This window comes from Salvelinus fontinalis, chromosome 14 (genome assembly GCF_029448725.1).
Source record: "Salvelinus fontinalis isolate EN_2023a chromosome 14, ASM2944872v1, whole genome shotgun sequence".
Taxonomy (NCBI): Eukaryota; Metazoa; Chordata; class Actinopteri; order Salmoniformes; family Salmonidae; genus Salvelinus; species Salvelinus fontinalis.
In genome coordinates, this window is record NC_074678.1 from 457,575 (window position 1) to 478,282 (window position 20,708).

A 20,708-nucleotide genomic window follows, 5' to 3' on the forward strand; every position below is an offset into this window, starting at 1 on the left:
AGGAAACCTCTAATCCTCAGAGGGATGTCACCGGGTCACCCAGTAAAGGTGAAAGACGTGGGGTGAAGAGAAGGTGATGAGAGCAGGTAGAGGTGTGTTCAGACAGACAGCATGTTCAAAGTCTTCCTCTATGTGGGATACAGATGGAAAGTGGGTTATAGATGAGGCCAATGAGATTTATTGTCCAGATAATTCCATGTCAAGGAATTATATGTAATTTGTTTAGAGGTTATCTCTCTCTCCCTCCCTCTCTTTTCATGACCTGATGACAGTTGGCTCCTGTAGTGAGAATTTTAAGGATAGTAATGGACAGTATCACGACACCAAACAGCACCTTTATAACATACTGTAGGTATAGTGCTGTTTCTTCATAATCATTGTAATGTTTTATTGTTTACCCCTCTATCACCCCTGATCCCTTATTGAGACGTCCTAGGTGAAGAGTGTTATCATAGGATTTACAGTCAGTGTCCAAAGAAAAACAGAAAGAATGAATGAAAACACTATCCTAGTCATGGGGACAAAGGAAGGGACACATCCTTCTTGGGAATTCCTAGAGGAAATGGGAATGAGAATGAGGGTTGTTCTGTATAGAACAGGAAACCCTCCTGTAAGTCTTCTTTGTTGGGAAGTCCGGATCCTGCTGAGGATTTTCTCGGAGCTAGAGCGCACTGGGCTCTGGAGATTATTTTGACAGGAGGCGAAAATTGGGAAAACACACACTTTTAGGGATGAGTTACACATCATGAATCAATTGGAAAATCTTTGCGGATTCGGGTGGCTTTGGGAAGATCTGGAATCAGTATTCCTTATTTTTTTAACCAATTCAAAGCGAGATGACGATGAAAGATATTCTGTGAAACATTAATGGTTGTAGTTACGTGCAGCAGTTTTAACGCTACTGTAGAATATACAACTGTTATGTTCTATTAAAGCTATTAGGTGTGAACAAGGCAGAAGGGTGACAACTGAGCCTACATCTTTAGACAGGTCTGTATCAGGCCATGGACGTCTGGGTTAGTCTGCTGTCTGTGCCAACTAGCTAGACCAAATCTAAGCCTCATATCTGCATCATCTTTAGCCTTTCATCCAGGGCCGTGCACAGACCCCCCCCCCCCACCCTTGAATGTAAAAAAATTATTAATATCTCAAAATTCATAACATACTAACTGCCTGAGCCTTATGTGCCTCTGTAGTGAATTATGATAGTTTTTTTATTGGCTTAGGTCTATTTATTTATGCGACAACACACTCATTCATCACACACTCTAAGCACGCTTGTCACAGTGTCTCCTAAAGACATGACTGACACGGGGAAATGATGCTCGGCTATCAGCTGATCATTTATGTTGATGTAAATCTGCTAGTTAGCTAGCTCTATTAAACTTTCTACCGTTTTTGATTTATCTTCAATGCTCTTAAATAATAACTTCATAATATAGCCTAATATCCATCATCTTCTAACTGATATATGGCTAGCTGGCTAGTGGCTTGTCATAGCCTATATGGTGGTTAACTAGTGTCTAGGCTACTGTGTTCAGTGCTTCATTTGTAAATCGGGAGGTGCTGGAACAAAAAGTGAGTGTCAGAGGGAGGGGACCTGGGGAGCTCTGAGGTCGTGAGAGGGGGGGGGGGGGGCCTGGGGAGCTCTGAGGTACCTTTATAATAATGTAGCCTAGAGTCCGGGGAAAATGTGGCCTTTTACATGACTAGAGACTTGAGCTGAATCTTTTTTAATACTGCACAAATGATGGAAATGACAGGCTACTTTGACACTGACAAACTGAGAATCTAAGATCAATAATAACGACCTGGTCTTGAATCTATCAATAGTCCAGGCCTAGCTGTATTGGGACACACATATTGTACAGGAAATTATAGTCCTAAACATCTTTCAAAGTTTCACTGACTCACCCAATGATGCGCAGGTCGGAGATGACCGATACGCTGGTGCCTCTCTCTTGTTTTACTTTGTCAAAAAATGTTAGCTCAATGGGCCTATTTGGAAGTTGATTCAATATTTTGCTAGCTAACAGCAGACCGGTTGGAGTCTTCTCTTTTCAGCAGGAGCTATTTGCTTTCCAACCTGTGTTTTTCCGCAATTGTATTTCAAATATTGCGAAAGGCCTGTTTTGTCTGCATGCTGTTTGCTGACAGATTCGTTGTGCGTTCTCGACTGTAGGCTATGCCTTGTTATTGGACTACACACAACCCACAGCTAGGCTATTTTTTTAAAGGATCTGTTGATCCTCTGTGGCTAAATGATAGGCCGACTCAGGGTGTAGTAGGCTATTCTGAATGATTTGATTTCTTTCTGAAAAGGCAGTAGTAATTCTATCATTTTGACCAATGTATTTCAATATATCAGGGGTGCTGCTGCACCTCCAGGATCCTTTCCGCGGCTACGGGTCCATTTCTATTTTTATTACCGCATTTGAAGCAATGCATGTTTGGATACCGGCGCGGGCAAGCTCGGTACAGGGCAGACTGGGGAAAAGGCACAACCGGGTGCACGTTAGCTCCGTACAGAGTAGACTAAAGGACGGGGTAGGGGTGGGGAGTGGCAAACTTGACGAAGTCACGATGACTTGGGGGCAGTGGGTTCAGAACAACAACTGCAAAAAATATATAATTATACCACCACCCAAAAGGGCACTTGGCGAGTGGGAGGGCAAAGGAGCAGGTTCTGGGCACAGGTAGACTCCTATCTGCCTGCTTTCATCACAACGTGTTTATTGATACGCTTGTATAAACCACTGTGCAAGTACTTTAAAGATATACAATATACATTTGGTCAGTGGATTATATGAATTGATCTTTGATGGCAGCAATCCTTATTGAACCAGATGATTTAAGGATATTCATGTTGCTGTGACCTCTGACCCCCTCCTTTCTTCCAGAGCCCCCCCAGGTGTCAGTGGACCCCCGGCACCAGACCTTTACCACGGGACAGGAAGTGAGGATCAGGTGCTCGGCCAGAGGTTACCCCGCCCCCCACCTGGTCTGGACACACAACGACATGTTCCTCATGGGTTCCAGCAGGTGAGGTCACAACCTTTCACCTCTCACACAGGTCACGCAGGTCAGGAGTGGCAGAAGGATGCGCTGTCCTGTGTTTGTTTTGTCTGTTGTGGTGCTCAAAGCTCAAGGGTTATCGTGCTTTGGTGGCACTTAACAAATAACTAAATAATTTAGTCCGAGCTGTTGCTTGGGATCTTCAGATGACTGTGTGCTAATGTACTTCATGGAGTGTTGTCTGTGTTGCTGTGTTATTACAGGTGTGTGTAGATGAGGTTGATGTGTGTCAATATGTATTAACCCTCTGACCTCTGACCCCTGTGCAGACACAGAATGACCCCTGATGGGAGTCTGATCATCAGGAACATGGAACAGAAGGATGCTGGGGTGTACGGCTGTCTGGCCAACAACCTGGCTGGGACAGACACTCAAACATCCGTCCTCACCTATATCGGTGAGTAGGACACAATAGACATGCAGACGGACGGACTGACGCACTCCTTTAACCTGTGTTGTGCTCTGTCAGTCTCCCTCTCTCATACTCTCACCTCCCTGGTCTCTTGTCTTCTCCCAGAGTCCCCTGTGGTGATCGTGGTGCTGAGTGAGATTCTGATTGGTCTAGGAGAAACCGCCATCTTGGCATGCTCCGCCTCAGGGATCCCCCAGCCGGAGATCAGGTGGTTCAAAGGTAAGGTATGTTGACTTGGAAGCAGCCTCCTGTGTGTGGCAGAGAGGGATGATGAGAAGAGAAGAGGCCTTCATCTGTCGTTGAGTATGGAGTGTAGCTTTTACTCCTCAGGACATGAACATCCCATATGGTTACTTAACCCTGACTTTAAGGTGTAGAGGGTTGCTTTCCCGTGGGTCCCAACATAGATCATTGCGGCACAGTCTGCATTTTTTCAGACAGACAACTTTGTTTGTCCTGCAGATGATTTGGAAACGGTCGTCTTTCTGCTGTGTGTGCGTTGGACCAGGCCTTTTCCTATTGTATTAGAAACACATCTTTGTCGCATTATTCACACACTTAAGAATTCGCTGCTTCACGTTAAGTAGCCTACCTCTCCTCTCCGTGTTGGACGTGCCAGATCAAGTGTGTCTAGTATATGTGTGGTCTCTATGAAATGAGGTAGTCTATGTACGGGCGGAGAATCATGTGATTAGGATATAGATTACTGCAGTGTCTGTAAATAAATACTGATAGGATATAGATTACTGCAGTGTCTGTAAATAAATACTGATACTGGAAAGAAGTAAAGCTGAGGTGCAAGGCGCTCACACACACACACACACACACACACACACACACACACACACACACACACACACACACACACACACACACACACACATAGACACACACACATAGACACACACAGAGACCTGCACACACACAGAGACCTACACACACATAGACACACACAGAGACCTACACACACACACACACACACACACACACACACACACACACACACACACACACACACACACACACACACACACACACACACACACACACACACACACACACACATAGACACACACACATAGACACACACAGAGACCTGCACACACACAGAGACCTACGCACACATAGACACACACAGAGACCTACACACACAGACACAGACACACACACACACACACACACACACACACACACACACAGACACACAGACACACAGACACACAGACACACAGACACACCCACAAAGAGACTTCTCATTCACATACCTCTGTGTTCGCCTTAATAAATCAGCTTGCCGGGGCCCTGGGCAGACAGGAAGTCGTATATTTTATAGAGTGCAGAGCAGGAAGTGGAGTGTTTTATCGGCTGGTGCACAGGAAGTGCTCCTCTGACACCTCTGACACACTTGACTGACTCTGGCCACCCTGTGGGAACCCTTAAAACGCTCCTGTCTTTTAGTCCAACCCTTAAAACGCTCCTGTCTTTTAGTCTAACCCTTAAAACTCTCCTGTCTTTTAGTCCAACCCTTAAAACGCTCCTGTCTTTTAGTCCAACCCTTAAAATGCTCCTGTCTTTTAGTCTAACCCTTAAAACACTCCTGTCTTTTAGTCCAACCCTTAAAATGCTCCTGTCTTTTAGTCCAACCCTTAAAACGCTCCTGTCTTTTAGTCCAACCCTTAAAACGCTCCTGTCTATTAGTCCAACCCTTAAAACGCTCCTGTCTATTAGTCTAACCCTTAAAACACTCTTTTTCATTCTGCTGCTCTGTCCACTTATTCTTTGAACGAGAAAGACAAGGAGAAAGGTGAAGAGTACACACTAAAAGAAAGAATGAATGATGCAAATGTTCATTCTCATTTCATAAAAAATTGCTGCAAACAAGCACACAGCATTTGATAAAATTTTGTTGGTTTTGCTTGCATAAGTTTATGTACTTGATAGGTTTTACTCGCATCAGTTTATGTATTTGATAGGTTTTGCTCGCCAGAAATAGAATAGAAAATAATAAGCTGAAGACCATACTATTTACCCAGAGCTTTCATGTATCTTTTGCTTAGCCGTTTATTTACCACCGCAGACCGATGCTGGCACTAAGACCGCACTCAACGAGCTGTATAGGGCTGTAAGCAAACAGGAAAATGCCCATCCAGAGGCGATGCTCCTAGTGGCCGGTGATTTTAATGCAGGGAAACTGAACTCCATCTTACCTCAGTTTTACAAGCGTTTCATCTGCGCAACTAAAGGCGAAAAAACTCTAGATCAGCTTAACTCCACACACAGTCACGGGCTTCAGTAATAAGTGCATCGACAATGTAGTCCCCACAGTGACCATACATACATATCCCAACCAGAAGCCATGGATTACAGGCAACATCCACACTGAGCTAAAGGCTATAGGCTTTGGGATGAATTGGAATGTTGACTGCGAGCCAGGCCTAATCGCCCAACATCAGTGCCCGACCTCACTAATGCTCTTGTGGCTGAAATGGAAGCAAGTCCCCGCAGCAATGCTCCCACATCTAGTGGAAAGCCTTCCCAGAAGAGTGGAGGCTGTTATACCAGAAAAGGAGAGACCAACTCCATATTAATGCCCATGATTTTGGAATGAGATGTTCGATGAGCAGGTGTCCACATACTTTTGTGTATCTACCTCAATTACCATGCAACCCTGCACATTGACTAGGTACTGGTACCTCGTGTATATAGCCAAGTTGTTGTTACTCATCTTGTATTTATTCCTTGTGTTATTGTTTTTCTATTATTTATCTTTACATTGTTGGAAAGGGCCCGTAAGTAAACATTTCATTGTTAGTCTACACCTGTTGTTTATGAAGCGTGACAAATAACATTTTATTTGATATGACCAACTTCCTGGTTACCAACTTCCTGGTTACCAACTTCCTGGTTACCAACTTCCTGGTTAACAACTTCCTGGTTGCCCTTTATTTGACCCACAGGCGACCTGCAGCTGCGGCCATCCTCCTACATGGACATTGACCCCCTGGGAGGGACTCTGACGATCAAGGAGACACAGGACGTTGACGCGGGGGACTACACCTGTGTGGCTGCGAACCCTTCAGGAACCTCCTCACCTGGGAAGATCACCCTGGATGTAGGATGTAAGGATTCCTCTGGACTCTTGAACACATCATGAAAAAGAGGTCTTGTAATTTTGACATCTGACATCTCTACACCCAGAAAAGACCAGTTTTCCACTAGAAAATCACATCATTATATTGTCAAATGTTGCCTGCTGTGTAGATGGCTGTATTGATGGATGAATGTAGCCTTTCTTCATGGTCTTATGAGGGATTTAGCTCTTAGTGTTGTTGACCTCTGTAAACCCTAACCTCTGACCTTTGCCTTCCAGCTGCACCCCAGTTCACCAGAGAACCGTCTGACGTGGCGGCGGACATTGGCTCTAACGTGACCCTGCCGTGCCACGCGCAGGGGTACCCCGAACCCCAGATCACCTGGAGGAGGGAGGACAACGCACCCGTCTTCACCAGACGCCCCACACACAGCACCATCACACAGAAGACTGGAGGGGACCTGCAAATCAGTAGTGAGGTTTTGGCTCATATACACACGCACGCACATACACACACACACACACACACTAATTCCTATCTTCTCTCTTCTCTGTGTCAGATCTGTGGGTGGAGGATGAGACGGTGTATGTGTGTGAGGCCCAGAACCAGTTTGGGAGGATCCAGACCCACGCCAGAGTCACTGTCACCGGACTGGGTAAGAGACAGACAGGGATCTCTGATCACATGATCTGGGTACTGTAGGAGGGGTAGGGTACAGAGGGTAGGGTAGATGAGGGTATTATAGGGGTACAGAGGGTAGGGTAGAATAGGGTATTAGAGGGTACAGAGGGTAGGGTAGAGGAGGGTATTATAGGGGTACAGAGTTTAGGGTAGAGGAGGGTATTATAGGGGTACAGAGGGTAGGGTAGAGGAGGGTATTATAGGGGTACAAAGGGTACAGGAGGGTACAGGAGGGTATTATAGGGGTACAGAGGGTACAGGATGGTATTAGAGGGTACAGAAGGTAGGGTAGAGGAGGGTATTATAGGGGTACAGAGGGTACAGGGGGGTATTAGAGGGTACAGAGGGTAGGGTAGAGGAGGGTATTATAGGAGGGGTACAAAGTTTACAGTACAGGAGAGTATTATAGGGGTACAGAGGGTAGGTAGAGGAGGTTATTAGATGGTACAGATGGTAGGGTTGAGGAGGGTATTATAGGGGTACAGAGGGTACAGGAGGGTATTAGAGGGTACAGAGGGTAGGGTAGAGGAGGGTATTGTAGGAGGGGTACAGAGTTTACAGTACAGGAGGGTATTATAGGGGTACAGAGGGTAGGTAGAGGAGGTTATTAGAGGGTACAGATGGTAGGGTTGAGGAGGGTATTATAGGGGTACAGAGGGTACAGGAGGGATTAGAGGGTACAGAGGGTAGGGTAGAGGAGGGTATTGTAGGAGGGGTACAGAGTTTACAGTACAGGAGGGTATTATAGGGGTACAGAGGGTAGGTAGAGGAGGTTATTAGAGGGTACAGATGGTAGGGTTGAGGAGGGTATTATAGGGGTACAGAGGGTACAGGAGGGTATTAGAGGGTACAGAGGGTAGGGTAGAGGAGGATATTGTAGGAGGGGTACAGAGTTTACAGTACAGGAGGGTATTATAGGGGTACAGAGGGTAGGTAGAGGAGGTTATTAGAGGGTACAGATGGTAGGGTTGAGGAGGGTATTATAGGGGTACAGAGGGTAGGGTGGAGGAGAGTATTAAGGGGTATAGAGGGTTGGGTAAAGGAGGGTATTATAGGGGTACAGAGGGTACAGAGGGTAGGGTAGAGGAGGGTATTATAGGGGTATAGCGGGTAGGGTAAAATAGTGTATTATAGGAGGGGTACAGAGGGTAGGGTAGAAGAGGGTATTATAGGGATACAGAGGGTATGGTAGAGGAGGGTATTAAAGGGGTACAGTGGGTAGGGTAGAGGAGGGTATTATAGGGATACAGAGGGTAGGGTAGAGGAGGGTATTAAAGGGGTACAGTGGGTATGGTAGAGGAGGGTATTATAGGGGTACAGCGAGTAGGGTAGAGGAGAGTATTAGAGGCTACAGAGGGTAGCGTAGAGGAGGGTATTATAGGGGTACAGAGGGTAGGGTAGAGGAGGGTATTATAGGAGGGGTAAAGGGGGTAGAGTAGAAGAGAGTAATATAGGGGTACAGAGGGTACAGAGGGTAGGGTAGAGGAGGGTATTATAGGGGTATAGAGGGTAGGGTAAAAGAGAGTATTATAGGAGGGGTAAAGGGGGTAGGGTAGAAGAGGGTGTTATAGGAGGGGTACAGAGGGTAGGATAGAAGAGGGTATTATAGGGATACAGAGGGATGGGTAGAAGAGGGTATTATAGGAGGGGTACAAAGGGTAGGGTAGAAGAGGGTATTATAGGAGGGGTACAAAGGGTAGGGTAGAATAGGGTATTATAGGAGGGGAACAGAGGGAAGTTTATATGTCTATTGAATCTCAACAATTAAACAGTTGGTGGTTGTATTAGATTCAGTTTTTATGAAAAGTATGGATTTCAGCAAACAAAGACAGGAAGACAACTACAGGGGAGAAACATAGGTACAAGGTTAGCGTTTCATCATTTTTAACTTTTTGAAGTATTTTTGGACGAATCGATGTAGTTGGAGTTGAATTCCACAAAGCCTGGTCACTGCTCCACTCCGTTAATGAAGTTCATCAGAAACGTCCATCACCATGGTGTGGAGTTTAGTTAGTTAAACTCAGCAAAAAAAGAAACGTCCCTTTTTCAGGACCCTGTCTTTCAAAGATCATTCATAAAAATCCAAATAAGTTCATTGTAAAGGGTTTAAACACTGTTTCCCATGCTTGTTCAATGAACCTTAAACAATTAATGAACATGCACCTGTGGAACGGTCATTAAGACACTAACAGCTTACAGACGGTAGGCAATTAAGGTCACAGTTATGAAAACTTACGACACTGAAGAGGCCTTTCTACTGACTCTGAAAAACACCATAAGAAAGATGCCCAGGGTCCCTGCTCATCTGTGTGAACGTGCCTTAGGCATGCTGCAAGGAGGCATGAGGACTGCAGATGTGGCCAGGGCAATGAATTGCAATGTCCGTACTGTGAGACGCCTAAGACAGCGCTACAGCGATTCAGGACGGACACCTGATCGTCCTCGCAGTAAAACTATTTGTAACAACACCCGCACAGGATCGGTACATCCGAACATCACAACTGCGGGACAGGTACAGGATGGCAACAACAACTGCCCGAGTTACACCACAATCCCTCCATCAGTGCTCAGACTGTCCGCAATAGACTGAGAGTGGCTGGACTGATGGCTTGTAGGCCTGTTGTAAAGCAGGTCCTCACCAGACTTCACCGTCAAAAACGTCGCCTATGGGCACAAACCCACCATTGCTGGACCAAACAGGACTGGCAAAAAGTGCTCTTCACTGACAAGTCGCGGTTATGTCTCACCAGGGGTGATGGTCGGATTCACGTTTATCGTTGAAGGAATGAGCGTTAAACCGAGGCCTGTACTCTGGAGCGGGATCAATTTGGAGGTGGAGGGTCCGTCATGGTCTGGGGCGGTGTGGCACAGCATCATCGGACTGAGCTTGTTGTCATTGCAGCCAATCTCAACGCTGTGCATTACAGGGAAGACATCCTCCTTCCTCATGTGATACCCTTCCTGCAGGCTCATTCTGGCATGACCCTCCAGCATGACAATGCCACCAGCCATACTGCTCGTTCTGCGTGTGATTCCTGCAAGACAGGAATGTCAGTGTTCTGCCATGGCCAGCGAAGAGCCCGGATCTCAATCCCATTGAGCACGTCTGGGCCTGTTGGATTGGAAGGTGAGGGCTAGGGCCATTCCCCCCAGAAATGTCCGGGAACTTGCAGGTGCCTTGGTGGAAGAGTAGGGTAACATCTCACAGCAAGAACTGGCAAATCTGGTGCAGTCCATGAGGAGGAGATGCACTGCAGTACTTAATGCAGCTAGTGGCCACACCAGATACTGACTGTTGATTTTGACCTTTGACCTTTGTTCAGGGACACATAATTCCATTTCTGTTTGTCACATGTCTGTGGAACTTGTTTATGTCTCAGTTTTTGAATCTTGTTATGTTCATACAAATATTTACACATGTTAAGTTTACTGAAAATAAACGCAGTTGACAGTGAGAGGACGTTTCTGCTTTTGCTGAGTTTAGATCTCACGGATCAAAGGTCAGTTCTGTCTTCTGTTGCGTTCAAAGACAGAATGCTACTTTTGAAATGAAAGTGAATATTTTCACTGGGAGCAGCAGAGGAAAGCGCTCAGCGTTTGAGTGATATTTCAGTTGTGCTGGAGTTGTGTGTGTGTGAGTAATGGTCCGCATGCATTGAGTTTATTTGAAAGCGAGGGAATGTAGGGGTGAACTCAGCGGAACGCGGTTCAAATTCCCTGGCATGGTTTGAAGGGGATGTCAGTTCTTGCAGAAGTCATGGGAGAAAAAAGACCTAAATCACAGTGAGAAGAGAGAGTAGAGAGATACACAAAGTGTATAAAAGATTAGGAACACCTGCTCTTTCAATGACATAGACTGACCAGGTGAATCCAGGCGCATTGGTTTGAGTCAAGAACTGCATCGCTGCTTGGTTTTTCCACGCTCAACAGTTTCCTGTGTGTATCAAGAATGGTCCTCCACCCGACTTGACAACTGTGGGAAGCATTGGAGTAAACATGGGCCAGCATCCCTGTGGAATGCTTTTGACACCTTATAGAGTCCATGACCTGACAAATTGAGGATGTTCTGAGGGCAAAAGGGTTGATTAAATCAAACAATTTCCTCAGCAATCTGCACACAACACCCCATAATGACAAAGCGAAAGCAGGTTTTTAGAAAAACGTATCAAATTTATTAAAAACAGAAAACTTATGTAAATAAGGTATTTCAGACCCTTTGCTATGAGACTCAAAATTGAGCTCAGGTGCATACTGTTTCCATTGAACATCCTTGAACATCCTTGATACAATTTGATTAGAGTCCACCTATGGTAAATTAAATTGATTGGACATGATTTGGAAAGGCACACACCTGTCAATATAAGGTCCCACAGTTGACAGTACATGTCAGAACAATAACCAAGCCATGAGGTTGAATGAATTGAACCCGATGGTCACTCTGACAGAGCTCTAGAGTTCCTTTGTGAAGATGGGAGAACGTTCCAGAAGGACAACCATCTCTGCAGCACTCCACCAATTAGGCCTTTATGGTAGAGTGGCCACTCCTCAGTAAAAGGCACATGACAACCCGCTATGAGTTTGCCAAAAGGCACCTAAAGACTCTCAGACTATGAGAAACAAGATTCTCTGGCCTGATGAAACCAAGATTGAACTCTTTGGCCTGAATGCCAAGCGTCATGTCTGGAGGAAACCTCTCACCATCCCTACAGTGAAGCATGCTGTGGGGATGTTTTTCAGCGGCAGGGACTGGGAGACTTGTCAGGATCGAGGCAAAGATGAATGGAACAAAGTACAGAGAGATCCTTCATGAAAACCTGCTTCAGAGTGCTCAGAACCTCAGACTCGGGCGAATGTTCACCTTCCAACAGGACAACGACCCTAAGCACACAGCCAAAACAATGCAGGAGTGGCTTCGGTACAAGTCTCTGAGCCCGGACTTGAACCCAATCGAACATCTCCGGAGAGACCTGAAAATAGCTGTTCAGCAATGCTCCCCATCTCCAGCCAAGCTTGTAGCGTCATACCCAAGAAGACTCGAGGCTGTAACCGCTTCCAAAAGTGATTCAACATAGTACCGAGTAAAGGGTCTGAATGCTCAAATATATATAGAGAGAGGGAGAGAGGGAGGGAAAGAGGGAAAGAGAGACGAGGGGGGACGGAGAGGGAGGAAGGGAAAGAGAGACGGGAGGGAGAGGGAGGGAGGGAAAGAGAGACGAGAGGGAGAGAGGGAGGGAGGGAAAGAGAGACGGGGGGAGAGAGAGAGGGAGGGAGGGATAGAGAGACGGGGGAGAGAGGGAGGGAGGGATAGAGAGACGGGGGAGAGGGAGGGAATGAGAGACGGGGGAGAGGGAGAGGGAGGGAATGAGAGACGGGGTAGAGGGAGAGGGAGGGAATGAGAGACGGGGGAGAGGGAGAGGGAGGGATAGAGAGACGGGGGAGAGGGAGAGGGAGTGGATGAGAGACGGGGGAGAGGGAGAGGGAGGGAATGAGAGACGGGGGGAGAGGGAGAGGGAGGGAAAGAGAGCCAGGGGGAGAGGGAGAGGGAGGGAGGGAAAGAGAGACGGGGGAGAGAGGGAGGGAGGGAAAAAGAGACGGGGGAGAGGGAGGGAATTAGAGACGGGGGAGAGAGGGAGGGAGGGAAAGAGAAAATGGGGGAGAGGGAGAGGGAGGGAAAGAGAGATGGGGGAGAGAGGGAGGGAGGGAAAGAGAGACGGGAGGGAGAGGGAGGGAGGGAAAGAGAGACGGGGGGAGAGGGAGAGGGAGGGAATGAGAGACGGGGGGAGAGGGAGAGGGAGGGAGGGAAAGAGAGACAGGGGGAGAGGGAGAGGGAGGGAATGAGAGACGGGGGAGAGGGAGAGGGAGGGAAAGAGAGACGGGGGGAGAGGAGGAGGGAGGGAATGAGAGACGGGGGGAGAGGGAGAGAGAGGGAGGGAAAGAGAGACGGGGGAGAGGGAGAGGGAGGGAGGGAAAGAGAGACGGGGGAGAGGGAGAGGGAGGGAGGGAAAGAGAGACGGGGGGAGAGGGAGAGGGAGAGGGAGGGAAAGAGAGACGGGGGAGAGAGGGAGGGAGGGAAAGAGAGACGGGGGGAGAGAGGGAGGGAGGGAATGAGAGACGGGGGAGAGGGAGGGAGGGAAAGAGAGACGGTGGGAGAGGGAGAGGGAGGGAAAGAGAGATGGGGGAGAGAGGGAAAGAGAGACGGGGGAGAGGGAGGGAGGGAAAGAGAGACGGTGGGAGAGGGAGAGGGAGGGAAAGAGAGATGGGGGAGAGAGGGAAAGAGAGACGGGGGAGAGAGGGAGGGAGGGAAAGAGAGACGGGGGAGAGGGAGAGGGGGGGAATGAGAGACGGGGGAGAGGGAGAGGGAGGGAATGAGAGACGGGGGGAGAGGGAGAGGGAGGGAATGAGAGACGGGGGAGAGGGAGGGAGGGAAAGAGAGACGGGGGGAGAGGGAGAGGGAGGGAGGGAAAGAGAGATGGGGGGAGAGGGAGAGGAAGAGGGAGGGATTGACAGAGGAGCAATGGTCTGGTCACACAACGTTTGGACACACCTACTCATTCAAGGATTTTTCTTTATTTTTAATATGTTCTAGTGAAGACATCAAATCTATGAAATAACACGTATGGAATCATGTAGTAACCAAAAATTGTTAAACAAGTCTAAATATATTTTATATTTGAGATACTTCAATGTAGCCACCCTTTGCCTTGATGACAGCTTTGCATACTCTTGGCATTCTCTCAACCAACTTCACCTGTAATGCTTTTCCAACAGTCTTGAAGGAGTTCCCATATATGCTGAGCATTTGTTGGCTGCTTTTCCTTCACTCTGCAGTCCAACTCATCCCAAGCCATCTCAATTGGTTTGAGGTCGGGTGATTGTGGAGGCCAGGTCATCTGATGTAGCACTCAATCACTCTCCTTCTTGGTCAAATATCCCTTACACAGCCTGGAGGTGTGTTGGGTCATTGTCCTGTTGAAAACAAATGATAGTCCCACTAGGCGCAAACCAGATGGGATGGCGTATCACTGCAGAATGCTATGGTAGCCATGCTGGAAAAGTGTGGCTTGAATTTTAAATAAATCCCCAACAGTGTCAACAGCAAAGCACCATCACGCCTCTTCCATGCTTCATGGTGGGAACCACACATGCGGAGCTCATCCGTTCACCTACTCTGCGTCTCACAAAGACACGGCAGTTGGAACCAAAAATGTCAAATTTGGACTCATGAGACCAAAGGACAGATTTCCACAGGTCTAATGTCCATTGCTCACGTTTCTTGGCCCAAACAAGTCTCTTCTTCTTATTGGTGTCCTTTATTAGTTGTTAGCAATTCGACCATGAAGGCTTGATTAACAGTCTGCTCTGAACAGCTGATGTTGAGATGTGTCTGTTATTTGAACTCTGTGAAGAATTTGTGCTGCAATCTGAGGTGCAGATAATGGCCGATTTTTGAGGCTGGTAAATCTAATGAACTTATCTTCTGCAGCAGAGGTAACTCTGGGTCTTACTTTCCTGTGGCGGTCCTCAAGAGAGACAGTTTCATCATAGGGCTTGATGGTTTTTGCGATTGCACTTGAAGAAGTTCTTGAAATTTTCCGATTGACTGATCTTCATGTCTTAAAGTAATGATGGACTGTCTTTTCTCTTTGCTTATTTGAGCAGTTCTTGCCATAATATGGACTTGGTCTGTTACCAAATAGGGCTATCTTCTGTATACCACTCCTACCTTGTCACAACCAGTAGTGGAAAAAGTACCAACTTTTCATACTTAAAAAAACAAACAAGTAAAGATAAAAGTAAAGATACATTAAAAAAGTAAAAGTAAAGATACCTTAAAAGAAAATGACTCAAGTAAAAGTGACCCAGTAAAATACTACTTGAGTAAAAGTCAAAAAGTATTTGGTTTTAAAGGTACTTAAGTATCAAAAGTAAAAGTATAAATTATTTAACATTTCTTATATTAAGCAAACCAGACAACACGATTTTCTTGTTTTTTAAATGTACAGATAGCCAGGGGTACAGTTCAACAGTCAGACAAAATTCACAAACGAAGCATTTGTGTTTAGTGAGTCCGCCAGATCAGAGGCAGTAGGAATGACCAGGGATGTTCTCTTGATAAGTGCGTGAGTTAGACAATTGTCCTGTCCTGCTAAGCATTCACAATGTAACGAGTACTTTTGGGTGTCAGGGAAAATGTAAGAAGCAAAAAGTACATTATTTTCCTTAGGAATGTAATGGAGTAAAAGTAAAAGTTATATATAAATATAAATAGTAAAGTAAAGTACTGATACCCCCCAAAAAACGACTTAAGTAGGACTTAAACATATTTTTATTTACGTACTTTACACCACTGGTCACAACACAACTGATTGGCTCAAATGCATTAAGAAGGAAAGAAATTCCACAATCAAACTTTTAACATGGCACACCTATTAATTGAAATGCATTCCAGGTGACTACCTCATGAAGCTGGTTGAGAGAATGCCAAGAGTGCAAAACTGTCATCAAGGCAAAGGGTGGCTACTTTGATGAATCTCAAATATAAAATATATTTTGATTTGTTTAACACTTTTTTGGTTACTACATGATTCCATATGTGTTATTTCATAGTTCTGATGTCTTCACTGTTATTCTACAATGTAGAAAATAGTGAAAATAAAGAAAAACCCTGGACTGATTAGGTGTGTCCAAACTTTTGACTGGTGCTGTACATTTATATATCGGTTACAGTATCACCAAGCCTCATAACACATTGAAATACCTTGACTTTGAGTCATCTTGACATTGAGTAAGAACAGCAGGTCCTCTGCAGTCTAAGGGATCCATGGTATGCACGCAATCCTATATATTTGTATTTCACTAAAGTGGGAGAGACACCGATATGGCTGAGCAGCATCCATAGTGGAGATTGTTGAGTTCAGAGTTTGGTTTCTAACTTCAAAGCCCAGCCCTGTCAAAGCCCACACACTTCTTTGGATTGCATGTGACTGTAAATGTGTGTATGTGTGTATGAAAATATGTGTGTGTGAAAACGTGTATATGTGTGTGTATGTTTATTTATGCAAGGCACTCCTTCTCTGCTTGAATCGCCAATGCATGTATCACAACCCTGTCAACTGCGCGGCAGGTATGTACAGTATGTACAGTATGTGTGAGTGTATGTGAGTGTGTGTGTGTGTGTGTGTGTATGTGAGTGTGTGTGCATGCTTCCTAAATGTTGTGTGTGTTTGTTTACACATGTGCACCTTGTTAAGCACCATTCAGCAGCAATGCAGGACTGTCTTTGGGGGAACTCACAGTCACTGGGTTCTTATTTGGGCTAAAGGTCCCATCAGATCCAGCTGCCCCATATTAACGTGTGCCCCACTTCACTAGTGACACAGTCCCTGCCCATAACACCCCGCCTCTGGGGTTACTGTGGCAACGCAACAAGCAAAACATGGGAGGTGTCCCAGTCGGTCCTACAGCCCAGCAGCCCTCTTTCTTAATCTCTCTGTCTCTCTGTCTCTCCCTCTCTCTCTCTTTCTCTGTCTCTCCCTCTCTTTCTCTGTCTCTCTCTCTCTCTCTCTCTCTCTCTCCCTCTCTCTCTCTCTCTCTCGGTGTATCTCTCTGTCTCTTTCTGCCTCTGTCTCTCTCTTTCTCTGTCTCCTTCTCTCTCTCTCTCTCTCTCTCTCTCTCTCTCTCTCTCTCTCTCTCTCTCTCTCTCTCTCTCTCTCTGTCTCTCTCTCTCTGTCCCTCTCTCGTTCTCTCTGTGTCTCTGTCTCTCTCAATTCAAAGGCTTTATTGCCATGGGAAACATATGTTTACTTTGCCAAAGCAAGTGAAATACAAAATGAACAAAAGTGAAATAAACAATAAAAATTAACAGTAAACATTACACTCACAAAAGTTACACAGTCATATTATGGCTATATACAGTGTTGTAATGATGTGCCAACAGTTAAATTACAAAAGGTAAAATAAATAAACCTAAATATGGGTTGTATTTACAATGGTGTTTGTTCTTCACTGGTTGCCCTTTTCTTGTGGCAACAGGTCACAAATCTTGCTGCTGTGATGGCACACTGTGGTGTTTCACCCAGTAGACATGGGAGTTTATCAAAATTGGATTTGTTTTCGAATTCTTTGTGGGTCTGTGTAATCTGAGAGAAATATGTGTCTCTAGTATGGTCATACATTTGGCAGGAGAGTAGGGAGTGCAGCTCAGTTTCCACCTCATTTTGTGGGCAGTGTGCACATAGGCAGACCTGGCTCTCAAGAGAAGACAGGCTATGGCGGCCTCTCTCAATAGCAAGGCTATGCTCATTGAGTCTGTACATAGTCAAAGCTTTCCTTAATTTTGGGCAGTCACAATGGTCAGATTTTATGCCACTGTTTCCAATGTGTCAAGTAATTATCTTTTTGTTTTCTCATGATTTCATTTAGTCTAGTTGTGTTCCTGCCCTGGGGCTCTGTAGGGTCTGTTTGTGTTTGTGAACAGAGCCCCAGGACCAGCTTGGTTAGGGGACTCTTCTCCAGGTTCATCTCTCTGTAGGTGATGGCTTTGTTATGGAAGGTTTGGGAATCACTTCCTTTTAGGTGGTTGTAGAATTGAATGGCTCTTTTCTGGATTTTGATCATTAGCGGGTATCGTCATAATTCTGCTCTGCATGCATTGTTTGGTGTTTTACGTTGTACACCGGGGATATTTTTGCAGAATTCTGCACGCAGTCTCAATTTGGTGTTTGTTCCATTTTTTTAATTATTGGTTGGTGAGCTGACCCAGACCTCACAACCATAAAGGGCAATGGGTTCTATAACTGATTGAAGAATTTTTAGCCAGATCCTCATCAGTATGTTGAATTTTATGTTCCTTTTGATGGCGTAGAAGGCCTTTCTTGCCTTGTCTCTCAGATCGTTCACAGCTTTCTGGAAGTCACATGTGGCTCTGATGTTTAGGCCAAGGTTTGTATCATTTTGTGTGTGCTCTAGGGCAACAGTGTCTAGATGGAATATGTATTTGTGGTCCTGGCAACTGGACCTTTTTGGAACACCATTATTTTTTCTTACTGAGATTTACTGTCAGGGCCAAAGTCTGACAGAGTCTGTGCAGAAGATCTAGGTGCTGCTGTAGTCCTGCCTTGGTTGGGGATAGAAGCACCAGATCATCAGCAAACAGTAGACATTTGACTTCAGATTCTAGTAGGGTGATGCCGGTTGCTGCAGACTGTTCTAGGTGCCCTCGCCAATTCGTTGATATATATGTTGAAGAGGGTGGGGCTCAAGCTGCATCTCTGTCTCACCCCATGGTCCTGTGGAAAGAAATGTGTGTATTTTTCGGTCATTTTAACCGCACACTTGTTGTTTGTGTACATGGATTTTATAATGTTGTATGTTTTTCCCCCATCACCACTTCCTCTCTCTGTATCTCTCTCTCTCTCTTTCTCTCTCTCTCTCTTTCTCTCTCTCTCTCTCTCACTCTCTCTCTCGCTCTCTCTCTCTGTCTCTCTTTCTCTCCCTCATATCGTCTGTTAGCTCAGCAGCTGGCTAGAACCACATTACATCAGGCAGACCTTATCTCCTCCTGTAGTCAGTTACCAGCAAGTCAGTCAGTCAGTCCATCTTTATGTTATGTGTGAACATAAAAGGGGGATTCCTTTTACAATATGGCAACCATCTTGTTAATCTCTGTCTTTCCTCATGCTGGATCCTCTCAGGCAGGAATCCTCAGGCTTGTCATGCCACACTCCCAGTTCCAGTCTCAGAGTGGAGAAGCAGGACTCTAACTGACGTCTGTTTGTGTTACAGGCCTTGAGTGGACAGATAGCCAGAGGGATAAGAGATGTAATGTATTCATTAACCCTGAGTGTCTACTCGAGCATAGAATGTTTATCTTTATTTAACTAGGTAAGTCAGTCAAGAACAAATTCTTATTTACAATGACAGCCGACCAGGGAACAGTGGGTTAACTGCCTTGTTCAGGAACAGAATGACATATTCTTACCTTGTCAGCTTAGGGATTCGATCCAGCACCCTTTCGGTTTACTGGCCCGACACTCTAACCACTAGGCTACCTGCCGCCCCAGCACACAGTGGGCGTTCAATCGTACCGTATGTTCTGGGCTCAGAAAGAGTATTTAGGCCTAGGCCAGGTTTTCCTGGTCAAGTCAGGTGGTCAGGGTTCATGTTGGGCATTTTCATATCTTTCCACTCAGGATGTCAGTTCATATCAATGAGGATGGTCACATTGTGTTTGACTGGAGACGGTTGGGTGGTCAGTTTATGGTCAGATTATCTTCATGTTGGTCATGTTCTCCTGGCCAACACCTTGTCAACTGTTTCTGTCCCCCAGATGACCGTGTGAACGTGTTCAAATCGCTGCACATTCACACACATACAGTATGTATGATGTCATCTAGACCAAGTGTGTGTGTGTGTGTGTTTTGGGTGTATGTGAGCCCTTTACATAGTGCCTAGGGAGAGAGTATAAATACGTCAGTATTTATAGCAACCATGCGTTCCCTAAGCCTCACAGTGTGGAGATGTGGAAACCATATGGAAGAGAGCATGTGGTAAAGCAGGGAGGCAACTGGGAAGTGGACCCAATGGAGGTGAGCCCTGGGCAGGCATGGAGAGAGCAGGAGAGACCCTGGTCCCTGGAAACAAACAGCCACTTGTTTTTATGATTATTTACAGTGTCCCCGGTGATTGGCCACAGTCCGGGGGTGCTGAATGTGATCAAGGAGCAGCAGGTGACTCTGCCTTGTGTGCTGCTGGCGGGAAACCCCCTACCTGAGAGACGCTGGCTACACAACCACGGCCTGGTGAGAAGGCTATACACACACACTGGCACACACACACACACACACACACTGGCACTCACATACACACGCACGCGCACACACACACATACACACACACTGGCACGCACACACACACACACACACACTGGCACGCACACACACGCACACCCTGGCACGCACACACACATACCCAAACCCCCCCCCCCACACACACACACACACACACTGGCACGCACACACACATACCCACACACATGCACACACACATACCCACACACACACACGCGCGCACATGCACACATACATACACACTACTGGTGCCTGAGATCTGCCTGTGGTTAAGCACTGTGAATAAGATTACACCAATTTGTTCTCAGACAGTCGAGGAATGATTCATAAAAATGAACAAAAACATTTAACAAAACCACTCCACAATTACTTACTCACTGCAACGTTTATGAAGGTGTCTATTGTTTAAGCAATGATTTTAAAACTAATATTAGACTCGTCTATGGACCACCAGTGCCCGTTTTGAGTAGAGGTCCATTCTTTAGTGTATTTGGGTGTTTTATACCTACCACATGTTTAATACATACCACATGTTCATACATACCACATGTTTCATACATACCACATGTTTTATACATACCACATGTTTAATACCTACCA

The 20,708-nt window shown here is 46.0% G+C and overlaps 1 protein-coding gene across 2 annotated transcripts in view; it reads left to right on the forward strand.

The window, feature by feature from the left end:
• Positions 1-20,708, forward strand: part of hmcn1 (hemicentin 1) — a 241,162-nt gene that overhangs the window by 93,326 nt on the left and 127,128 nt on the right. For both annotated transcript variants that reach the window (XM_055943694.1, XM_055943695.1), the window contains exons 12-18: positions 2,901-3,042; positions 3,345-3,472; positions 3,593-3,706; positions 6,445-6,606; positions 6,858-7,052; positions 7,139-7,234; positions 19,933-20,060. In XM_055943694.1, the coding sequence (XP_055799669.1) occupies positions 2,901-3,042; positions 3,345-3,472; positions 3,593-3,706; positions 6,445-6,606; positions 6,858-7,052; positions 7,139-7,234; positions 19,933-20,060 (965 nt within the window). The remainder of the gene's footprint in view (positions 1-2,900; positions 3,043-3,344; positions 3,473-3,592; positions 3,707-6,444; positions 6,607-6,857; positions 7,053-7,138; positions 7,235-19,932; positions 20,061-20,708) is intronic.